General features: G+C 44.3%; 2 protein-coding genes across 2 annotated transcripts in view; one reads left to right on the top strand and one right to left on the bottom strand.

Moving 5' to 3' along the window:
* dync2h1 (dynein cytoplasmic 2 heavy chain 1) overlaps positions 1-20814 on the top strand; it is a 187472-nt gene that overhangs the window by 124335 nt on the left and 42323 nt on the right. The window lies entirely within an intron of this gene.
* On the bottom strand, positions 11355-15679 carry LOC306829906 (uncharacterized protein; the record flags this gene model as incomplete). The annotated part of the gene is made up of 7 exons (XM_079353124.1): positions 15651-15679; positions 13807-15396; positions 13438-13641; positions 12876-13297; positions 12485-12738; positions 12098-12343; positions 11355-11970 (listed from the first exon to the last, which is right to left on the bottom strand). Exons 2-7 carry the CDS (start codon positions 15179-15181, stop codon positions 11355-11357), a joined length of 3117 nt encoding a protein of 1038 aa, XP_079209250.1. The 5' UTR covers positions 15182-15396; positions 15651-15679.

Here is a 20814-nt window from a genome sequence, read left to right as displayed (position 1 = left end):
TGGGGTTTTTTTCCAGCATATTGTGCTTCCTTCATTGCAACAGCAATTCTACCAGAAGGAAAGCTCTCAATGTATTCCCTGAAACACATTTTGTTGTTCGCATGTTCCTGGGAGTCTTTGCTGCCTCCTGTGGGATCCCTGTTCATAGCTGCCACCAGGTAAGCAGCATACCCCAGGGCATTTTCAGCTACCCAGCGAAAGGTCTGTCCACGAAAGACACCAAACTGAATTTCAAAGAAACCAAGCAGGTGTTTTCGGTTACTGATATCGCCACTGTGTTGGATTAAAGCTTTTCTGGCTTTGTCCAGCACTACGTCTGGGGACAGGGGTCGCCTCCACTGCTGGCCTCTGTTGGCATTTTTGACTTTCGTTGCTTCCAATGTGTCCGTAAGGTTAATACTGCCATCAGCTCGTCTCCTGAAGCGAGGTTCCATCTAGAATATAAAAGGACAACATATATAAAACAGAGAAACAGATGTTTAAAACACAGCTGTGGAATGCCACAAAGTGACCCATCTTTCTTTTTTCTCACTTCTCATCTGCAAGAGTCAGCCTCTAGTTGGACACTTTAATGACAATCACCTTAAATAGGACTGTTTGCACCTTATACTGCCATCACCTTATATTTGCATTTTGAATGGGTGGACACTTTAATGGCAATCCCTTTAGGTGTGCCTGTATATATACGCATACGCACACACACACATATATATATACACATATATATATATATATATATATATATTTATATATAACCCTAACCCTAAAACTGTTTTCACATTTAACAATGAAATGGTCCCTCGTTTCATCATTCTTGTATTTTTTTTTTCCTGAAAATAATTTAAGGCCATGAAGTTTCAGGTGGAAAACACTTGTCATTGTATTGTTTTACGGTAATTAAAAACACAAAACGGGTTAATTCGACCCAAACACCACTTCCACAGCTTGCGAAATTGTATTTTTTTCCTATATGCCTGTTTTTTTACACCGATTATATTCAGTCATGATCGCCTTGTAATGCTATGCTCATAGCCACATTACACGAACTAAGTTAAAACAACTAACAGTAGCCTTGGGCCGGGCTAGCAATTCGGTGAATATATTTATTTTAACAAAAGTTTACTTACCATTTCTTTCAAAATCTTTCAAAAGTCGAACGTGAAGAAATCTGTCTCTGTCGAACGTGAAGAAATCTGTTGATTCCGATCGGGACTGAGGCGAGCGCTGGCGTTACTAAGCAACTCTAAGGCGGGGACATCCGAGTGGGGCGGGACATCGGTGTGAATCTTGGTAGCGATACGAGCGCTGATTGGCCACATCGTGGTAGAATTCTGGTAGATTCTTGGTAGCAGACAGGGACGTGATTGGTTGCCACTACCAAGATTCACCTCGACCGACGGGTGGCGGGGGCTTGCACTTGTGAGCCATGTGCCTCGTCAAACGTCCAACTGTATGCTTGATTGCTATTTGGAAACAACGTCTTTCAACTCCACTAACAACACAGTGAGAGCTACTCAACCGGATGCTGAAAAAGGACAATAGCCAGTTCTTTTGATGCCTCATTGTCAACAGCAGTTGATGGACATGACTGTAACACAACATCAACCTCTTTGCGGTCTATTTGGCACGTCTACATCATTGTATTGGTTGTCCTGGTGGCTTTAAAACAGCTGCCCTGAAATGTCTTTGAACTCCACGAGCAGCGCTTTGAGAGCTGCTCAACTGGATGCTGAAGATGGACAATAGCCAACTTGTCTTTGAACTCCACGAGCAGCGCTTTGAGAGCTGCTCAACTGGATGCTGAAGATGGACAATAGCCAACTTATCTGACGCATCATTGTCAACATCAGTTGATGGACATGATAGTAACACAACATCATCCTCTTTGGCACGTCTACATCATTGTATTGGTTGTCCTGGTGGCTTTAAAACAGCTGCCCTGAAATGTCTTTGAACTCCACGAGCAGCGCTTTGAGAGCTGCTCAACTGGATGCTGAAGATGGACAATAGCCAACTTATCTGACGCATCATTGTCAACATCAGTTGATGGACATGATAGTAACACTACATCATCCTCTTTGGCACGTCTACATCATTGTACTGGTAGTCCTTGTGGCTTTAAAACACCTGCCCCGTGTGAGGGTCGAACTCACGACCTTCAGATTATGAGACTGACGCGCTGCCTACTGCGCCAACGAGGCTTGCACTTGTGAGCCATGTGCCTCGTCAAACGTCCAACTGTATGCTTGATTGCTATTTGGAAACAACGTCTTTCAACTCCACTAACAACACAGTGAGAGCTACTTAACCGGATGCTGAAAAAGGACAACAGCCAGTTCTTTTGATGCCTCATTGTCAACATCAGTTGATGGACATGACTGTAACACAACATCAACCTCTTTGGCACGTCTACATCATCGGTAGTCCTTGTGGCTTTAAAACACCTGCCCCGTGTGAGGGTCGAACTCACGACCTTCAGATTATGAGACTGACGCGCTGCCTACTGCGCCAAGGCCAGCGCGCGTTGGTCGAGGTAAACAACAAGAAATCGGTTGAAATGACGCTGAGATCAGTAGATCGAATCCTGTTCATGATGAACTCGTTGGGATTCCCACATCATAAACATTGTATATTAATATTTCCAAATCAAATATATAAACCCGTGTGCAATTAATCTTTGCCTAATGTCACTATACACAGTTATAAACAACGATAAGAACTCGTTTATTTGGCTGGTTTTGTCCTGTTGTGGCATTATTCGGACAGCAGGTGGCAGATTGGCTTGCATACCAAATCAAATGTTTTCCTTAATCCCCTTTAAATATTATTTGTAGTTTGCAAGATTATCAAATCGTGTTTTAACCATAATTTTAGTATTTTTGCAAAATGTATAAGCCTAAATTAAATTCCCCACAACATTTGGCATCAATAACCCTTATTTTAATATTAAGGATTATTACCCTCAAGAGAAACTGACTAGTATTCAAAAGCATGTATGTAGATGACTATAGATATTTATATAGCCTATGAGTGCCTGTGTGTTATATCTTATGGGCAATAAAAAGAAAAGAAAAAGACACATTTAGATTTGTTTCATTTATCTAAAGAGGATAAAGAAGAAATGAAGACAGAAATGTTTGTTTGTTCAATTTGACATTTTATGAAAAACATTAATAAACAACACAGTGATTACAAGAACAATCAAGTGTTGCATAAAAAAATAGAAAAAAAAATAGAATAATAATAAAAACAATAATGGCATATGACACAGCAAACATGAACCGCATGTAGCCAGCCTTTTCCAGTTTTCCAACTGTACTCCTGGTATTCAGGTTCACAGCTACACACTGGAGTAGAGTAAGTAGACAGACTTAAGAAACTCAAGGGTTTTCATTGCTTGGCTTTTGTTTCTTCCCATATCCATGTTTTGCCAGCTCAGCCCTCCATTCTTCGTAAGATTGAGTCTCAGACTCTGTGCAGAACCAGTTTCCAAAGTACTGGCGATGTGACTGTGGCTTTCTGTCCTTGTTGCACTTTTTGCATATGATGACATCCGACTTCTTCTCATATTTTCTTGTCATTTGTCCAGCGCGCTCTTTGTCTTGCTTTCTCTTTCTGTATTGCAGGGTTGTGTATGGGATATCTTTATTTGAGGTCTGTGTCTGAGTGAAGGGTGGCATGAATGATGGTGGCATGGTGACGAGCATCATCTGTGAGGGTCCTGCAGAACACTGCACGGATGGGGGAAAGAGAGGATGTTGGGGTTGTGAAGCCTGGGAGATAGTCTGAGGTTGTGGCCTTCTCTTTAGCTTTGCCTCCCCAGCAGTTAGGAGGAAGAATGAAAGAATGAGGTTCAGCAGCTCCTTTCTGCAAAGCTGCAAGAAGCGTTTCAGTTGCTGCCATCGGTGCGTCTGGAGCTGGGATGCCTTGCATCACAGTTTGTTGTTCCTGTGACCTACAACGCCTGCTGTACCTGAAGACAAAACAAAACAAAACAAAAAAAAACTTCAGTTTTATCAGCTGATCAAATGTATCCTCCAATAGCACACTTCATCACATAAGATAAGTTAAGATATAAGGTTTTATTGTTCTCAAAGGAACATTTGTCTTTAAAATAGCACATACATTTATTTTACTTCACAGGTTATCTACATTTCTTTATATAAATATGAGTCTATTTTTAATTGCACGGGTTTAATTTGTAATTTGTTTATTCTGAGTCATATAGGGGGTCCTCTCCATCTTGTTTCGGGTTTATCTATGGTTTAAATATGTAAGGGAGGGAGGACAGCAGTTGTTGAACACTAATGTCTTGTATCCCTGTGTCCCGCATGTCATGTATGTATGTATGTATACGTATGTATGTATGTATATGTGTGTGTGTGTGTGTGTGTGTGTGTGTGTGTGTGTGTGTGTGTGTGTGTGTGTGTGTGTGTGTGTAGCGGTTTCATATATATATATATATACACACACAAACTTGTATTATCAACACTATAGCATGATTACACTTTTTTAAAACTGTTTTCACATTTAACAATGAAATGGTCCTTCGTTTCATCATTCTTGTAATTTTTTTTTACTGAAAATAATGTAAGGCCATGAAGTTTCAGGTGGAAATCACTTGTTATTGTATTGTTTTACGGTAATTAAAAACACAAAACGGGTTAATTCGACCCAAACACTACTTTCCTATATGCCTGTTTTTTTACACCCATTACATTCAGTCATGATCGCCTTGTCATGCTATGCTCATAGCCACATTACACGAACTAAGTTAAAACAACTAACAGTAGCCTTGGGCCGGGCTAGTAATTCGGTGAATATATTTATGTTAATAAAAGTTTACTTACCAGAAGCCGGCGCTGGCGTTACTAAGCAACTCTGAGGCGGGGACATCCGAGTGGGGCGGGACATCGGTGTGAATCTTGGTAGCGATACGAGCGCTGATTGGCCACATCGTGGTAGAATTCTGGTAGATTCTTGGTAGCAGACAGGGACGTGATTGGTTGCCACTACCAAGATTCACCTCGACCGACGGGTGGCGGGGGGCGCCAACGAGGCTTGCACTTGTGAGTCATGTGCCTCGTCAAAAGTCCAACTGTATGCTTGATTGCTATTTGGAAACAACGTCTTTCAACTCCACTAACAACACAGTGAGAGCTACTTAACCGGATGCTGAAAAAGGACAATAGCCAGTTCTTTTGATGCCTCATTGTCAACAGCAGTTGATGGACATGACTGTAACACAGCATCAACCTATTTGGCACGTCTACATCATTGTATTGGTAGTCCTTGTGGCTTTAAAACACCTGCCCCGTGTGAGGGTCGAACTCACGACCTTCAGATTATGAGACTGACGCGCTGCCTACTGCGCCAACGAGGCTTGCACTTGTGAGCCATGTGCCTCGTCAAACGTCCAACTGTATGCTTGATTGCTATTTGGAAACAACGTCTTTCAACTCCACTAACAACACAGTGAGAGCTACTCAACCGGATGCTGAAAAAGGACAATAGCCAGTTCTTTTGATGCCTCATTGTCAACAGCAGTTGATGGACATGACTGTAACACAACATCAACCTCTTTGCGGTCTATTTGGCACGTCTACATCATTGTATTGGTTGTCCTGGTGGCTTTAAAACAGCTGCCCTGAAATGTCTTTGAACTCCACGAGCAGCGCTTTGAGAGCTGCTCAACTGGATGCTGAAGATGGACAATAGCCAACTTGTCTTTGAACTCCACGAGCAGCGCTTTGAGAGCTGCTCAACTGGATGCTGAAGATGGACAATAGCCAACTTATCTGACGCATCATTGTCAACAGCAGTTGATGGACATGACTGTAACACAACATCATCCTCTTTGGCACGTCTACATCATTGTATTGGTTGTCCTGGTGGCTTTAAAACAGCTGCCCTGAAATGTCTTTGAACTCCACGAGCAGCGCTTTGAGAGCTGCTCAACTGGATGCTGAAGATGGACAATAGCCAACTTATCTGACGCATCATTGTCAACATCAGTTGATGGACATGATAGTAACACAACATCATCCTCTTTGGCACGTCTACATCATTGTATTGGTTGTCCTGGTGGCTTTAAAACAGCTGCCCTGAAATGTCTTTGAACTCCACGAGCAGCGCTTTGAGAGCTGCTCAACTGGATGCTGAAGATGGACAATAGCCAACTTATCTGACGCATCATTGTCAACATCAGTTGATGGACATGATAGTAACACTACATCATCCTCTTTGGCACGTCTACATCATTGTACTGGTAGTCCTTGTGGCTTTAAAACACCTGCCCCGTGTGAGGGTCGAACTCACGACCTTCAGATTATGAGACTGACGCGCTGCCTACTGCGCCAACGAGGCTTGCACTTGTGAGCCATGTGCCTCGTCAAACGTCCAACTGTATGCTTGATTGCTATTTGGAAACAACGTCTTTCAACTCCACTAACAACACAGTGAGAGCTACTTAACCGGATGCTGAAAAAGGACAACAGCCAGTTCTTTTGATGCCTCATTGTCAACATCAGTTGATGGACATGACTGTAACACAACATCAACCTCTTTGGCACGTTTACATCATTGGTAGTCCTTGTGGCTTTAAAACACCTGCCCCGTGTGAGGGTCGAACTCACGACCTTCAGATTATGAGACTGACGCGCTGCCTACTGCGCCAACGAGGCTTGCACTTGTGAGCCATGTGCCTCGTCAAAAGTCCAACTGTATGCTTGATTGCTATTTGGAAACAACGTCTTTCAACTCCACTAACAACACAGTGAGAGCTACTTAACCGGATGCTGAAAAAGGACAATAGCCAGTTCTTTTGATGCCTCATTGTCAACAGCAGTTGATGGACATGACTGTAACACAGCATCAACCTATTTGGCACGTCTACATCATTGTATTGGTAGTCCTTGTGGCTTTAAAACACCTGCCCCGTGTGAGGGTCGAACTCACGACCTTCAGATTATGAGACTGACGCGCTGCCTACTGCGCCAACGAGGCTTGCACTTGTGAGCCATGTGCCTCGTCAAACGTCCAACTGTATGCTTGATTGCTATTTGGAAACAACGTCTTTCAACTCCACTAACAACACAGTGAGAGCTACTCAACCGGATGCTGAAAAAGGACAATAGCCAGTTCTTTTGATGCCTCATTGTCAACAGCAGTTGATGGACATGACTGTAACACAACATCAACCTCTTTGCGGTCTATTTGGCACGTCTACATCATTGTATTGGTTGTCCTGGTGGCTTTAAAACAGCTGCCCTGAAATGTCTTTGAACTCCACGAGCAGCGCTTTGAGAGCTGCTCAACTGGATGCTGAAGATGGACAATAGCCAACTTGTCTTTGAACTCCACGAGCAGCGCTTTGAGAGCTGCTCAACTGGATGCTGAAGATGGACAATAGCCAACTTATCTGACGCATCATTGTCAACATCAGTTGATGGACATGATAGTAACACAACATCATCCTCTTTGGCACGTCTACATCATTGTATTGGTTGTCCTGGTGGCTTTAAAACAGCTGCCCTGAAATGTCTTTGAACTCCACGAGCAGCGCTTTGAGAGCTGCTCAACTGGATGCTGAAGATGGACAATAGCCAACTTATCTGACGCATCATTGTCAACATCAGTTGATGGACATGATAGTAACACTACATCATCCTCTTTGGCACGTCTACATCATTGTACTGGTAGTCCTTGTGGCTTTAAAACACCTGCCCCGTGTGAGGGTCGAACTCACGACCTTCAGATTATGAGACTGACGCGCTGCCTACTGCGCCAACGAGGCTTGCACTTGTGAGCCATGTGCCTCGTCAAACGTCCAACTGTATGCTTGATTGCTATTTGGAAACAACGTCTTTCAACTCCACTAACAACACAGTGAGAGCTACTTAACCGGATGCTGAAAAAGGACAATAGCCAGTTCTTTTGATGCCTCATTGTCAACATCAGTTGATGGACATGACTGTAACACAACATCAACCTCTTTGGCACGTCTACATCATTGGTAGTCCTTGTGGCTTTAAAACACCTGCCCCGTGTGAGGGTCGAACTCACGACCTTCAGATTATGAGACTGACGCGCTGCCTACTGCGCCAACGAGGCTTGCACTTGTGAGTCATGTGCCTCGTCAAACGTCCAACTGTATGCTTGATTGCTATTTGGAAACAACGTCTTTCAACTCCACTAACAACACAGTGAGAGCTACTTAACCGGATGCTGAAAAAGGACAATAGCCAGTTCTTTTGATGCCTCATTGTCAACAGCAGTTGATGGACATGACTGTAACACAACATCAACCTATTTGGCACGTCTACATCATTGTATTGGTAGTCCTTGTGGCTTTAAAACACCTGCCCCGTGTGAGGGTCGAACTCACGACCTTCAGATTATGAGACTGACGCGCTGCCTACTGCGCCAACGAGGCTTGCACTTGTGAGCCATGTGCCTCGTCAAACGTCCAACTGTATGCTTGATTGCTATTTGGAAACAACGTCTTTCAACTCCACTAACAACACAGTGAGAGCTACTTAACCGGATGCTGAAAAAGGACAATAGCCAGTTCTTTTGATGCCTCATTGTCAACAGCAGTTGATGGACATGACTGTAACACAACATCAACCTATTTGGCACGTCTACATCATTGTATTGGTAGTCCTTGTGGCTTTAAAACACCTGCCCCGTGTGAGGGTCGAACTCACGACCTTCAGATTATGAGACTGACGCGCTGCCTACTGCGCCAACGAGGCTTGCACTTGTGAGCCATGTGCCTCGTCAAACGTCCAACTGTATGCTTGATTGCTATTTGGAAACAACGTCTTTCAACTCCACTAACAACACAGTGAGAGCTACTTAACCGGATGCTGAAAAAGGACAATAGCCAGTTCTTTTGATGCCTCATTGTCAACAGCAGTTGATGGACATGACTGTAACACAACATCAACCTATTTGGCACGTCTACATCATTGTATTGGTAGTCCTTGTGGCTTTAAAACACCTGCCCCGTGTGAAGGTCGAACTCACGACCTTCAGATTATGAGACTGACGCGCTGCCTACTGCGCCAACGAGGCTTGCACTTGTGAGCCATGTGCCTCGTCAAACGTCCAACTGTATGCTTGATTGCTATTTGGAAACAACGTCTTTCAACTCCACTAACAACACAGTGAGAGCTACTCAACCGGATGCTGAAAAAGGACAATAGCCAGTTCTTTTGATGCCTCATTGTCAACAGCAGTTGATGGACATGACTGTAACACAACATCAACCTCTTTGCGGTCTATTTGGCACGTCTACATCATTGTATTGGTTGTCCTGGTGGCTTTAAAACAGCTGCCCTGAAATGTCTTTGAACTCCACGAGCAGCGCTTTGAGAGCTGCTCAACTGGATGCTGAAGATGGACAATAGCCAACTTGTCTTTGAACTCCACGAGCAGCGCTTTGAGAGCTGCTCAACTGGATGCTGAAGATGGACAATAGCCAACTTATCTGACGCATCATTGTCAACATCAGTTGATGGACATGATAGTAACACAACATCATCCTCTTTGGCACGTCTACATCATTGTATTGGTTGTCCTGGTGGCTTTAAAACAGCTGCCCTGAAATGTCTTTGAACTCCACGAGCAGCGCTTTGAGAGCTGCTCAACTGGATGCTGAAGATGGACAATAGCCAACTTATCTGACGCATCATTGTCAACATCAGTTGATGGACATGATAGTAACACTACATCATCCTCTTTGGCACGTCTACATCATTGTACTGGTAGTCCTTGTGGCTTTAAAACACCTGCCCCGTGTGAGGGTCGAACTCACGACCTTCAGATTATGAGACTGACGCGCTGCCTACTGCGCCAACGAGGCTTGCACTTGTGAGCCATGTGCCTCGTCAAACGTCCAACTGTATGCTTGATTGCTATTTGGAAACAACGTCTTTCAACTCCACTAACAACACAGTGAGAGCTACTTAACCGGATGCTGAAAAAGGACAATAGCCAGTTCTTTTGATGCCTCATTGTCAACATCAGTTGATGGACATGACTGTAACACAACATCAACCTCTTTGGCACGTCTACATCATTGGTAGTCCTTGTGGCTTTAAAACACCTGCCCCGTGTGAGGGTCGAACTCACGACCTTCAGATTATGAGACTGACGCGCTGCCTACTGCGCCAACGAGGCTTGCACTTGTGAGTCATGTGCCTCGTCAAAAGTCCAACTGTATGCTTGATTGCTATTTGGAAACAACGTCTTTCAACTCCACTAACAACACAGTGAGAGCTACTTAACCGGATGCTGAAAAAGGACAATAGCCAGTTCTTTTGATGCCTCATTGTCAACAGCAGTTGATGGACATGACTGTAACACAACATCAACCTATTTGGCACGTCTACATCATTGTATTGGTAGTCCTTGTGGCTTTAAAACACCTGCCCCGTGTGAGGGTCGAACTCACGACCTTCAGATTATGAGACTGACGCGCTGCCTACTGCGCCAAGGCCAGCGCGCATTGGTCGAGGTAAACAACAAGAAATCGGTTGAAATGACGCTGAGATCAGTAGATCGAATCCTGTTCATGATGAACTCGTTGGGATTCCCACATCATAAACATTGTATATTAATATTTCCAAATCAAATATATAAACCCGTGTGCAATTAATCTTTGCCTAATGTCACTATACACAGTTATAAACAACGATAAGAACTCGTTTATTTGGCTGGTTTTGTCCTGTTGTGGCATTATTCGGACAGCAGGTGGCAGATTGGCTTGCATACCAAATCAAATGTTTTCCTTAATCCCCTTTAAATATTATTTGTAGTTTGCAAGATTATCAAATCGTGTTTTAACCATAATTTTAGTATTTTTGCAAAATGTATAAGCCTATATTAAATTCCCCACAACATTTGGCATCAATAACCCTTATTTTAATATTAAGGATTATTACCCTCAAGAGAAACTGACTAGTATTCAAAAGCATGTATGTAGATGACTATAGATATTTATATAGCCTATGAGTGTCTGTGTGTTATATCTTATGGGCAATAAAAAGAAAAGAAAAAGACACATTTAGATTTGTTTCATTTATCTAAAGAGGATAAAGAAGAAATGAAGACAGAAATGTTTGTTTGTTCAATTTGACATTTTATGAAAAACATTAATAAACAACACAGTGATTACAAGAACAATCAAGAATAATAAGAATAAGAATAATAATAAAAACAATAATGGCATATGACACAGCAAACATGAACCGCATGTAGCCAGCCTTTTCCAGTTTTCCAACTGTACTCCTGGTATTCAGGTTCACAGCTACACACTGGAGTAGAGTAAGTAGACAGACTTAAGAAACTCAAGGGTTTTCATTGCTTGGCTTTTGTTTCTTCCCATATCCATGTTTTGCCAGCTCAGCCCTCCATTCTTCGTAAGATTGAGTCTCAGACTCTGTGCAGAACCAGTTTCCAAAGTACTGGCGATGTGACTGTGGCTTTCTGTCCTTGTTGCACTTTTTGCATATGATGACATCCGACTTCTTCTCATATTTTCTTGTCATTTGTCCAGCGCGCTCTTTGTCTTGCTTTCTCTTTCTGTATTGCTGGGTTGTATATGGGATATCTTTATTTGAGGTCTGTGTCTGAGTGAAGGGTGGCATGAATGATGGTGGCATGGTGACGAGCATCATCTGTGAGGGTCCTGCAGAACACTGCACGGATGGGGGAAAGAGAGGATGTTGGGGTTGTGAAGCCTGGGAGATAGTCTGAGGTTGTGGCCTTCTCTTCAGCTTTGCCTCCCCAGCAGTGTTAGGAGGAAGAATGAAAGAATGAGGCTCAGCCAAACTACTATATAGCAGAGCAGCTCCTTTCTGCAAAGCCGCAGGAAGCGTTTTAGTTGCTGCCATCGGTGCGTCTGGAGCTGGGATGCCTTGCATCACAGTATGTTGTTCCTGTGACCTACAACGCCTGCTGTACCTGAAGACAAAACAAAAAAAGGTCAGTTTTATCAGCTGATCAAATGTATCCAATAGCACTTCATCACATAAGATAAGTTAAGATATAAGGTTTTATTGTTCTCAAAAGTTCTCGCTAAATTACTCACCATTGTGTGAGTGTTGCAGCATTCACTACTGGGAGTTGGATGGTGGTGGCACTCATAACCTTAGCATTGTTAAGGATGCACTCTCTGATGTTGTTGTAAGCACGTAACACCATTGTAAAGCGTGACACCCTCACTCCTTCACAGCGCACAGTGCTTGGGTAGAAAGCACAGAGCCTTGTAAAGATGGCCTCCACGACTCTGTTGCAGTCAGGCCATTGTGCAGGACTGTGAGCTCCAAAGAAACTCCTGCAAATGACAACAAAATACACAATATTAATGTAGGATTATTCATATATTCTTATTATTAATTCTTACTATCTGTGTTATTCTATTTTCCTTCTGTCTGTGTTGACCTGACATTTCAGTTTGCTTAATTAGACGTGATACCTTTTGGTGCTCTCCACACCTGGTGCCACAATCTTTTTAGTCGCCCTGTATCGTCCCTGCTTTAAGGTGGTTTGGTGACGTGGTGAGTAAGCAGTCTTCCTCTTGTCATAATCCCCCAACGCCTGCCACAGGGTGATGATCTGGGCGCTCTGTTCTCCAGTCAATGCAGGACGATGTTCTTTAAGGCCAACCAAAACCTCTGCCAAGTCCTGCACGGCTCCATACCCCTGAATATTGTCACGGCCGACACAGTCCTAGAATGAATTTTTTGAAAATTGAGAAAAAAATTAATAGCAGAAAAAAATAAGACAATAGAAAATACCTGAGCATTTCCAACATATCCCAGAGTTTGTTCACAGACATGTTAAAGGACACAATGAATTAACATTACATCATGTGAAGTGGAGTCTTCAGATGTTGGAAGATCCCTTTCTGTTGGTAGCTCGACCACTGGGCCTTCAATAAACGATGCCACTGGAGGAGGGACCACACATGATGACGACATGGTGGTGGATTGAGAAGATTTCACCGCAGATTGAGGGGCCATAGAGGAGGATGACACAGAGCTGGATGCAGGCGTTGCTGATGGAGGGAGCACAGACGCTGCAGACAATGATGCTCGCGAGGAGGCAGCAGGTGCTATTTCTGAGTCAAGTGTTGGGACAGTGATGTCTTGAAACTCCTCAGGTTCAGCATAACCTTCATCAGTTGTTACATCAATGTCATTAGACTCTGACTCCACAATAGCCACCTTGTAATCCTGCAGGACTTTACCAGTTTGCTGGTAAAGGTATTCGAGTCCAATGAGCTCACCTTTAAAATAGATTACAAAAATAAATAAATGGCAAACAATTAAAAAATATGCCAAGACATTATTCAACAGCTCAGTGGTAACATTGTATTTGTTTAACTTGAATGAAATTGTCCCAAAAAATAAACAAATAGTTGTATACCAGTGTACTTTCTCGGCCCAGCATAAGGGGTGATCTTCTCGCCAAGAACCTCCTCTGCAAGAGTGTTGACAGCATGACGGAGCAGATGATTGTAGCAACGTGGATGCTGCTCATCCGTTGTTGCTGCCACAGCCCGGTCCTCATTCCACCTTGACAGTCCATCCACAAGATACGCTTGGTAGAAGGTGTCACTTGCCAGTGTACCTAAAGTAAAGTAAAAAATAAAAAAATCAGACCATACAAACGTTTCCTATAAATCAACGAAAAGCTGTTCTTCTTACAACTAATTTAATCGCAACACAGTTCATTTACTTATTTATATTGAAATTAAATCCTACATTTATAAAGTCTCTATTAACACATATTTACCTGGGATGAATCTGTTCAGATGCAGGTGAAATGACTCGAGGGAAGTGGAACCTCTGGCACAGCGGAAGGTTGGCAGACGGTGTCCTCCTTTCATCACAGTTCCCGTTTGCAGGTAGAGCTGCACTCCTGGAGGATCCTGGATGCAGGCCACATGCTTTCTCTGGGACTTCCAGATCTCGCTCATCCGGGCGGAGTTGATGAGTGGGACTCCCAGAGTGTTACGGCCAGCATCCCCATCGAAGGCCTGGATATGGCGTTCAATCAGAGCCTGTGTCTCCTTGGTGCCGCGGGTGGTTCTCTTACAATGCAGGGCTAGCTCGTTTCTGTTGATAGAACGCAGCACATCAGCCTCAGATGGTTGCCTCATGGCAGCTTCTAGCTCTGACCTCTTGGCCTTCTTCAGAGCTGACAGGTCGTCCTGATCCCACGCAAAGATACAGTGGCTGAGGCGACTCATGAAGGGGGCATACAACTGGTGTGAGTCAGTTGTGCAGCCCACAGCAATCCTCCGCATGAAGTGCCAAATGTCTAACCGGATTGTCATCTGCTCCCACTCTTCAAACATCCTTCTCAGAAGAGTGTTGCCACAGCAGTCCCGGTCAACATATAGAGCTTCGGGAGGAGCCACCCCAGCCACTCTGTATCGTCTGATGAGCCCTTCAATCATCGGCCCGAGACCGAAACCTTCACTGGCAGTAAGCACACACATGATCACCTGCCCATGCTCATTACCAACATTGGTTGCCCAGGTGGCTGTGCCATAGCTGTGTCCTGCAAGCTTTCGTGCGACTTTCTTGGTGGAATCCATTTTCAAGATCCGACCATATTGGGAAGTTATGGTGGCCTTGACCTCATCCAGCCTTTGCAAGACATCCTGGGCATACACCTGCATCAGCCAACGGTGTTTTGGGACAGGAATCATAGGTGGTGCAGGTGCAAATGAAACAGGCAGGATCAGGCCAGATGTGACAGCTCTGGCAATCCCCTTGCAATCTGTCAGGTACTGAACCGTCTTTTGTAACCAGACCTCAGTGTGTCGTTCCTGCAGCTTGTGCTGGATTTGACTGCTGCTGTTGCCCAGCCCTCGCTGACGCATCAAACTGGCTACCTCGAAGTCACATGCCAGTTTTGATGTTAGAATGCAGGGGAACTGCACCCTGTGGCCCATGTCCAGCTGAGACACAATGCCGTGGCTCCAGCTGATGACCTTCCGGTGGCAACTTCGGCAGGACAGGTACTCAGATGCCACAAAATAAATCGTACCCACCGCAACAACTTGCCTGATCTTCTGGTGCAAGCCTGCAGATGTGAGGAGATCTTTGTGGCAGTCTGGGTGTGGACAAGTTAACTTGACTTGCCACAGCTTACGTGGCATCCAAAGAAGCAGGGGACGGCCAAAGTAATTCTCCAGTGGAGGAGAAATACTGGTCTTCAGTGGCACCTGTGGAGGATACCACCAAAGTTTGTCCACTCTGCTAAAGTCCAGCTCCGGATGCCCCTGTGCTGTCCACTTGAACAGAGCCTTCGAAATCCACCTTTGGTCCACTTCTGGCAAGGCGCGTGTCCAGCCAGCTGGAATACAGACTCGTGCTGGGGGGGGGGGGGAAACAAACATATATATTTGATTTGAACTCTTTTTTTTACTTTATAATCTCTTGGAAATTGAACATGTTGTGCAGGAACTTGTAAAACGCAAGTCACATGAAGTACAAAAGCATATACTACTTTTAAGATACATTAGATAAATTAACATCAATAGATGAAGATGTGAAGCTGGCCAGAACCAAATATCAGGAAGTACAACTGTAAAAGAAAATATTTTGTATATAAAAGTATAAACCTACATGTCACATTGGCCTCTTCAAAGCGTATTGCCTCTGCTAGCAGCGTGCTGTCATCCAGCTCAGTAGACACAGAGGTGTGGGAGATGGTGGGAGGGGGCTCTGTGGCTTGCTGAACAGAGACAGTCGGGGGGGCGAGGGTGAGTAAAGGCCCTGTGCGTCCCTCAACCGACGCTGTTGGCTGAGCAAGGGTCAGTGAGGGCCGTGTGTGTGCCTGGGTCAAAGCTAAAAAACAAACAACAAAAGTAAAAAAAATGATAAACAACACGGATAAATATAAAAATATATATAACAACTGTGTTATACATGAGTGTGTGCTTACAGGGTTTTGCTTTGAGGGGGGAAACCAGCCTCGTCACAGTCTTGGATAATGTTCTTGAATTGGGCAATTTCCCAACCAAGAGGGAGCGAAGAGCAAGGGTGGCAGCGTGCTGAGTTGGAGGAGTGTTCTGGGTGGTGGAAGTGCTCTGTGTGGCGGCATGCTGAGTGGAGGGAGAGACCTGGATGGTATCAACATGCTGTGTGGAAGGAGGGGGCTGAGTAGGGGGACAGAGCTGGGTGGTGGCACTTGGTTGGGGTTTTTTTCCAGCATATTGTGCTTCCTTCATTGCAACAGCAATTCTACCAGAAGGAAAGCTCTCAATGTATTCCCTGAAACACATTTTGTTGTTCGCATGTTCCTGGGAGTCTTTGCTGCCTCCTGTGGGATCCCTGTTCATAGCTGCCACCAGGTAAGCAGCATACCCCAGGGCATTTTCAGCTACCCAGCGAAAGGTCTGTCCACGAAAGACACCAAACTGAATTTCAAAGAAACCAAGCAGGTGTTTTCGGTTACTGATATCGCCACTGTGTTGGATTAAAGCTTTTCTGGCTTTGTCCAGCACTACGTCTGGGGACAGGGGTCGCCTCCACTGCTGGCCTCTGTTGGCATTTTTGACTTTCGTTGCTTCCAATGTGTCCGTAAGGTTAATACTGCCATCAGCTCGTCTCCTGAAGCGAGGTTCCATCTAGAATATAAAAGGACAACATATATAAAACAGAGAAACAGATGTTTAAAACACAGCTGTGGAATGCCACAAAGTGACCCATCTTTCTTTTTTCTCACTTCTCATCTGCAAGAGTCAGCCTCTAGTTGGACACTTTAATGACAATCACCTTAAATAGGACTGTTTGCACCTTATACTGCCATCACCTTATATTTGCATTTTGAATGGGTGGACACTTTAATGGCAATCCCTTTAGGTGTGCCTGTATATATACGCATACGCACACACACACATATATATATACACATATATATATATATATATATATATATATATATATATATATATATATATTTATATATAACCCTAACCCTAAAACTGTTTTCACATTTAACAATGAAATGGTCCCTCGTTTCATCATTCTTGTATTTTTTTTTTCCTGAAAATAATTTAAGGCCATGAAGTTTCAGGTGGAAAACACTTGTCATTGTATTGTTTTACGGTAATTAAAAACACAAAACGGGTTAATTCGACCCAAACACCACTTCCACAGCTTGCGAAATTGTATTTTTTTCCTATATGCCTGTTTTTTTACACCGATTATATTCAGTCATGATCGCCTTGTAATGCTATGCTCATAGCCACATTACACGAACTAAGTTAAAACAACTAACAGTAGCCTTGGGCCGGGCTAGCAATTCGGTGAATATATTTATTTTAACAAAAGTTTACTTACCATTTCTTTCAAAATCTTTCAAAAGTCGAACGTGAAGAAATCTGTCTCTGTCGAACGTGAAGAAATCTGTTGATTCCGATCGGGACTGAGGCGAGCGCTGGCGTTACTAAGCAACTCTAAGGCGGGGACATCCGAGTGGGGCGGGACATCGGTGTGAATCTTGGTAGCGATACGAGCGCTGATTGGCCACATCGTGGTAGAATTCTGGTAGATTCTTGGTAGCAGACAGGGACGTGATTGGTTGCCACTACCAAGATTCACCTCGACCGACGGGTGGCGGGGGGCGCCAACGAGGCTTGCACTTGTGAGCCATGTGCCTCGTCAAACGTCCAACTGTATGCTTGATTGCTATTTGGAAACAACGTCTTTCAACTCCACTAACAACACAGTGAGAGCTACTTAACCGGATGCTGAAAAAGGACAATAGCCAGTTCTTTTGATGCCTCATTGTCAACAGCAGTTGATGGACATGACTGTAACACAACATCAACCTCTTTGGCACGTCTACATCATTGTATTGGTAGTCCTTGTGGCTTTAAAACACCTGCCCCGTGTGAGGGTCGAACTCACGACCTTCAGATTATGAGACTGACGCGCTGCCTACTGCGCCAACGAGGCTTGCACTTGTGAGCCATGTGCCTCGTCAAACGTCCAACTGTATGCTTGATTGCTATTTGGAAACAACGTCTTTCAACTCCACTAACAACACAGTGAGAGCTACTCAACCGGATGCTGAAAAAGGACAATAGCCAGTTCTTTTGATGCCTCATTGTCAACAGCAGTTGATGGACATGACTGTAACACAACATCAACCTCTTTGCGGTCTATTTGGCACGTCTACATCATTGTATTGGTTGTCCTGGTGGCTTTAAAACAGCTGCCCTGAAATGTCTTTGAACTCCACGAGCAGCGCTTTGAGAGCTGCTCAACTGGATGCTGAAGATGGACAATAGCCAACTTGTCTTTGAACTCCACGAGCAGCGCTTTGAGAGCTGCTCAACTGGATGCTGAAGATGGACAATAGCCAACTTATCTGACGCATCATTGTCAACATCAGTTGATGGACATGATAGTAACACAACATCATCCTCTTTGGCACGTCTACATCATTGTATTGGTTGTCCTGGTGGCTTTAAAACAGCTGCCCTGAAATGTCTTTGAACTCCACGAGCAGCGCTTTGAGAGCTGCTCAACTGGATGCTGAAGATGGACAATAGCCAACTTATCTGACGCATCATTGTCAACATCAGTTGATGGACATGATAGTAACACTACATCATCCTCTTTGGCACGTCTACATCATTGTACTGGTAGTCCTTGTGGCTTTAAAACACCTGCCCCGTGTGAGGGTCGAACTCACGACCTTCAGATTATGAGACTGACGCGCTGCCTACTGCGCCAACGAGGCTTGCACTTGTGAGCCATGTGCCTCGTCAAACGTCCAACTGTATGCTTGATTGCTATTTGGAAACAACGTCTTTCAACTCCACTAACAACACAGTGAGAGCTACTTAACCGGATGCTGAAAAAGGACAACAGCCAGTTCTTTTGATGCCTCATTGTCAACATCAGTTGATGGACATGACTGTAACACAACATCAACCTCTTTGGCACGTCTACATCATTGTATTGGTAGTCCTTGTGGCTTTAAAACACCTGCCCCGTGTGAGGGTCGAACTCACGACCTTCAGATTATGAGACTGACGCGCTGCCTACTGCGCCAACGAGGCTTGCACTTGTGAGCCATGTGCCTCGTCAAACGTCCAACTGTATGCTTGATTGCTATTTGGAAACAACGTCTTTCAACTCCACTAACAACACAGTGAGAGCTACTCAACCGGATGCTGAAAAAGGACAATAGCCAGTTCTTTTGATGCCTCATTGTCAACAGCAGTTGATGGACATGACTGTAACACAACATCAACCTATTTGGCACGTCTACATCATTGTATTGGTAGTCCTTGTGGCTTTAAAACACCTGCCCCGTGTGAGGGTCGAACTCACGACCTTCAGATTATGAGACTGACGCGCTGCCTACTGCGCCAACGAGGCTTGCACTTGTGAGCCATGTGCCTCGTCAAACGTCCAACTGTATGCTTGATTGCTATTTGGAAACAACGTCTTTCAACTCCACTAACAACACAGTGAGAGCTACTCAACCGGATGCTGAAAAAGGACAATAGCCAGTTCTTTTGATGCCTCATTGTCAACAGCAGTTGATGGACATGACTGTAACACAACATCAACCTCTTTGCGGTCTATTTGGCACGTCTACATCATTGTATTGGTTGTCCTGGTGGCTTTAAAACAGCTGCCCTGAAATGTCTTTGAACTCCACGAGCAGCGCTTTGAGAGCTGCTCAACTGGATGCTGAAGATGGACAATAGCCAACTTGTCTTTGAACTCCATGAGCAGCGCTTTGAGAGCTGCTCAACTGGATGCTGAAGATGGACAATAGCCAACTTATCTGACGCATCATTGTCAACATCAGTTGATGGACATGATAGTAACACAACATCATCCTCTTTGGCACGTCTACATCATTGTATTGGTTGTCCTGGTGGCTTTAAAACAGCTGCCCTGAAATGTCTTTGAACTCCACGAGCAGCGCTTTGAGAGCTGCTCAACTGGATGCTGAAGATGGACAATAGCCAACTTATCTGACGCATCATTGTCAACATCAGTTGATGGACATGATAGTAACACTACATCATCCTCTTTGGCACGTCTACATCATTGTACTGGTAGTCCTTGTGGCTTTAAAACACCTGCCCCGTGTGAGGGTCGAACTCACGACCTTCAGATTATGAGACTGACGCGCTGCCTACTGCGCCAACGAGGCTTGCACTTGTGAGCCATGTGCCTCGTCAAACGTCCAACTGTATGCTTGATTGCTATTTGGAAACAACGTCTTTCAACTCCACTAACAACACAGTGAGAGCTACTTAACCGGATGCTGAAAAAGGACAATAGCCAGTTCTTTTGATGCCTCATTGTCAACATCAGTTGATGGACATGACTGTAACACAACATCAACCTCTTTGGCACGTCTACATCATTGTATTGGTAGTCCTTGTGGCTTTAAAACACCTGCCCCGTGTGAGGGTCGAACTCACGACCTTCAGATTATGAGACTGACGCGCTGCCTACTGCGCCAACGAGGCTTGCACTTGTGAGCCATGTGCCTCGTCAAACGTCCAACTGTATGCTTGATTGCTATTTGGAAACAACGTCTTTCAACTCCACTAACAACACAGTGAGAGCTACTCAACCGGATGCTGAAAAAGGACAATAGCCAGTTCTTTTGATGCCTCATTGTCAACAGCAGTTGATGGACATGACTGTAACACAACATCAACCTCTTTGCGGTCTATTTGGCACATCTACATCATTGTATTGGTTGTCCTGGTGGCTTTAAAACAGCTGCCCTGAAATGTCTTTGAAC

The sequence above is a fragment of the Symphodus melops genome, assembly GCF_947650265.1.
Source record: "Symphodus melops genome assembly, chromosome: 10".
NCBI lineage: Eukaryota > Metazoa > Chordata > Actinopteri > Labriformes > Labridae > Symphodus > Symphodus melops.
The sequence above is the reverse complement of the archived record's forward strand: the minus strand, read 5'-3'. Positions and strand labels throughout refer to the sequence as shown.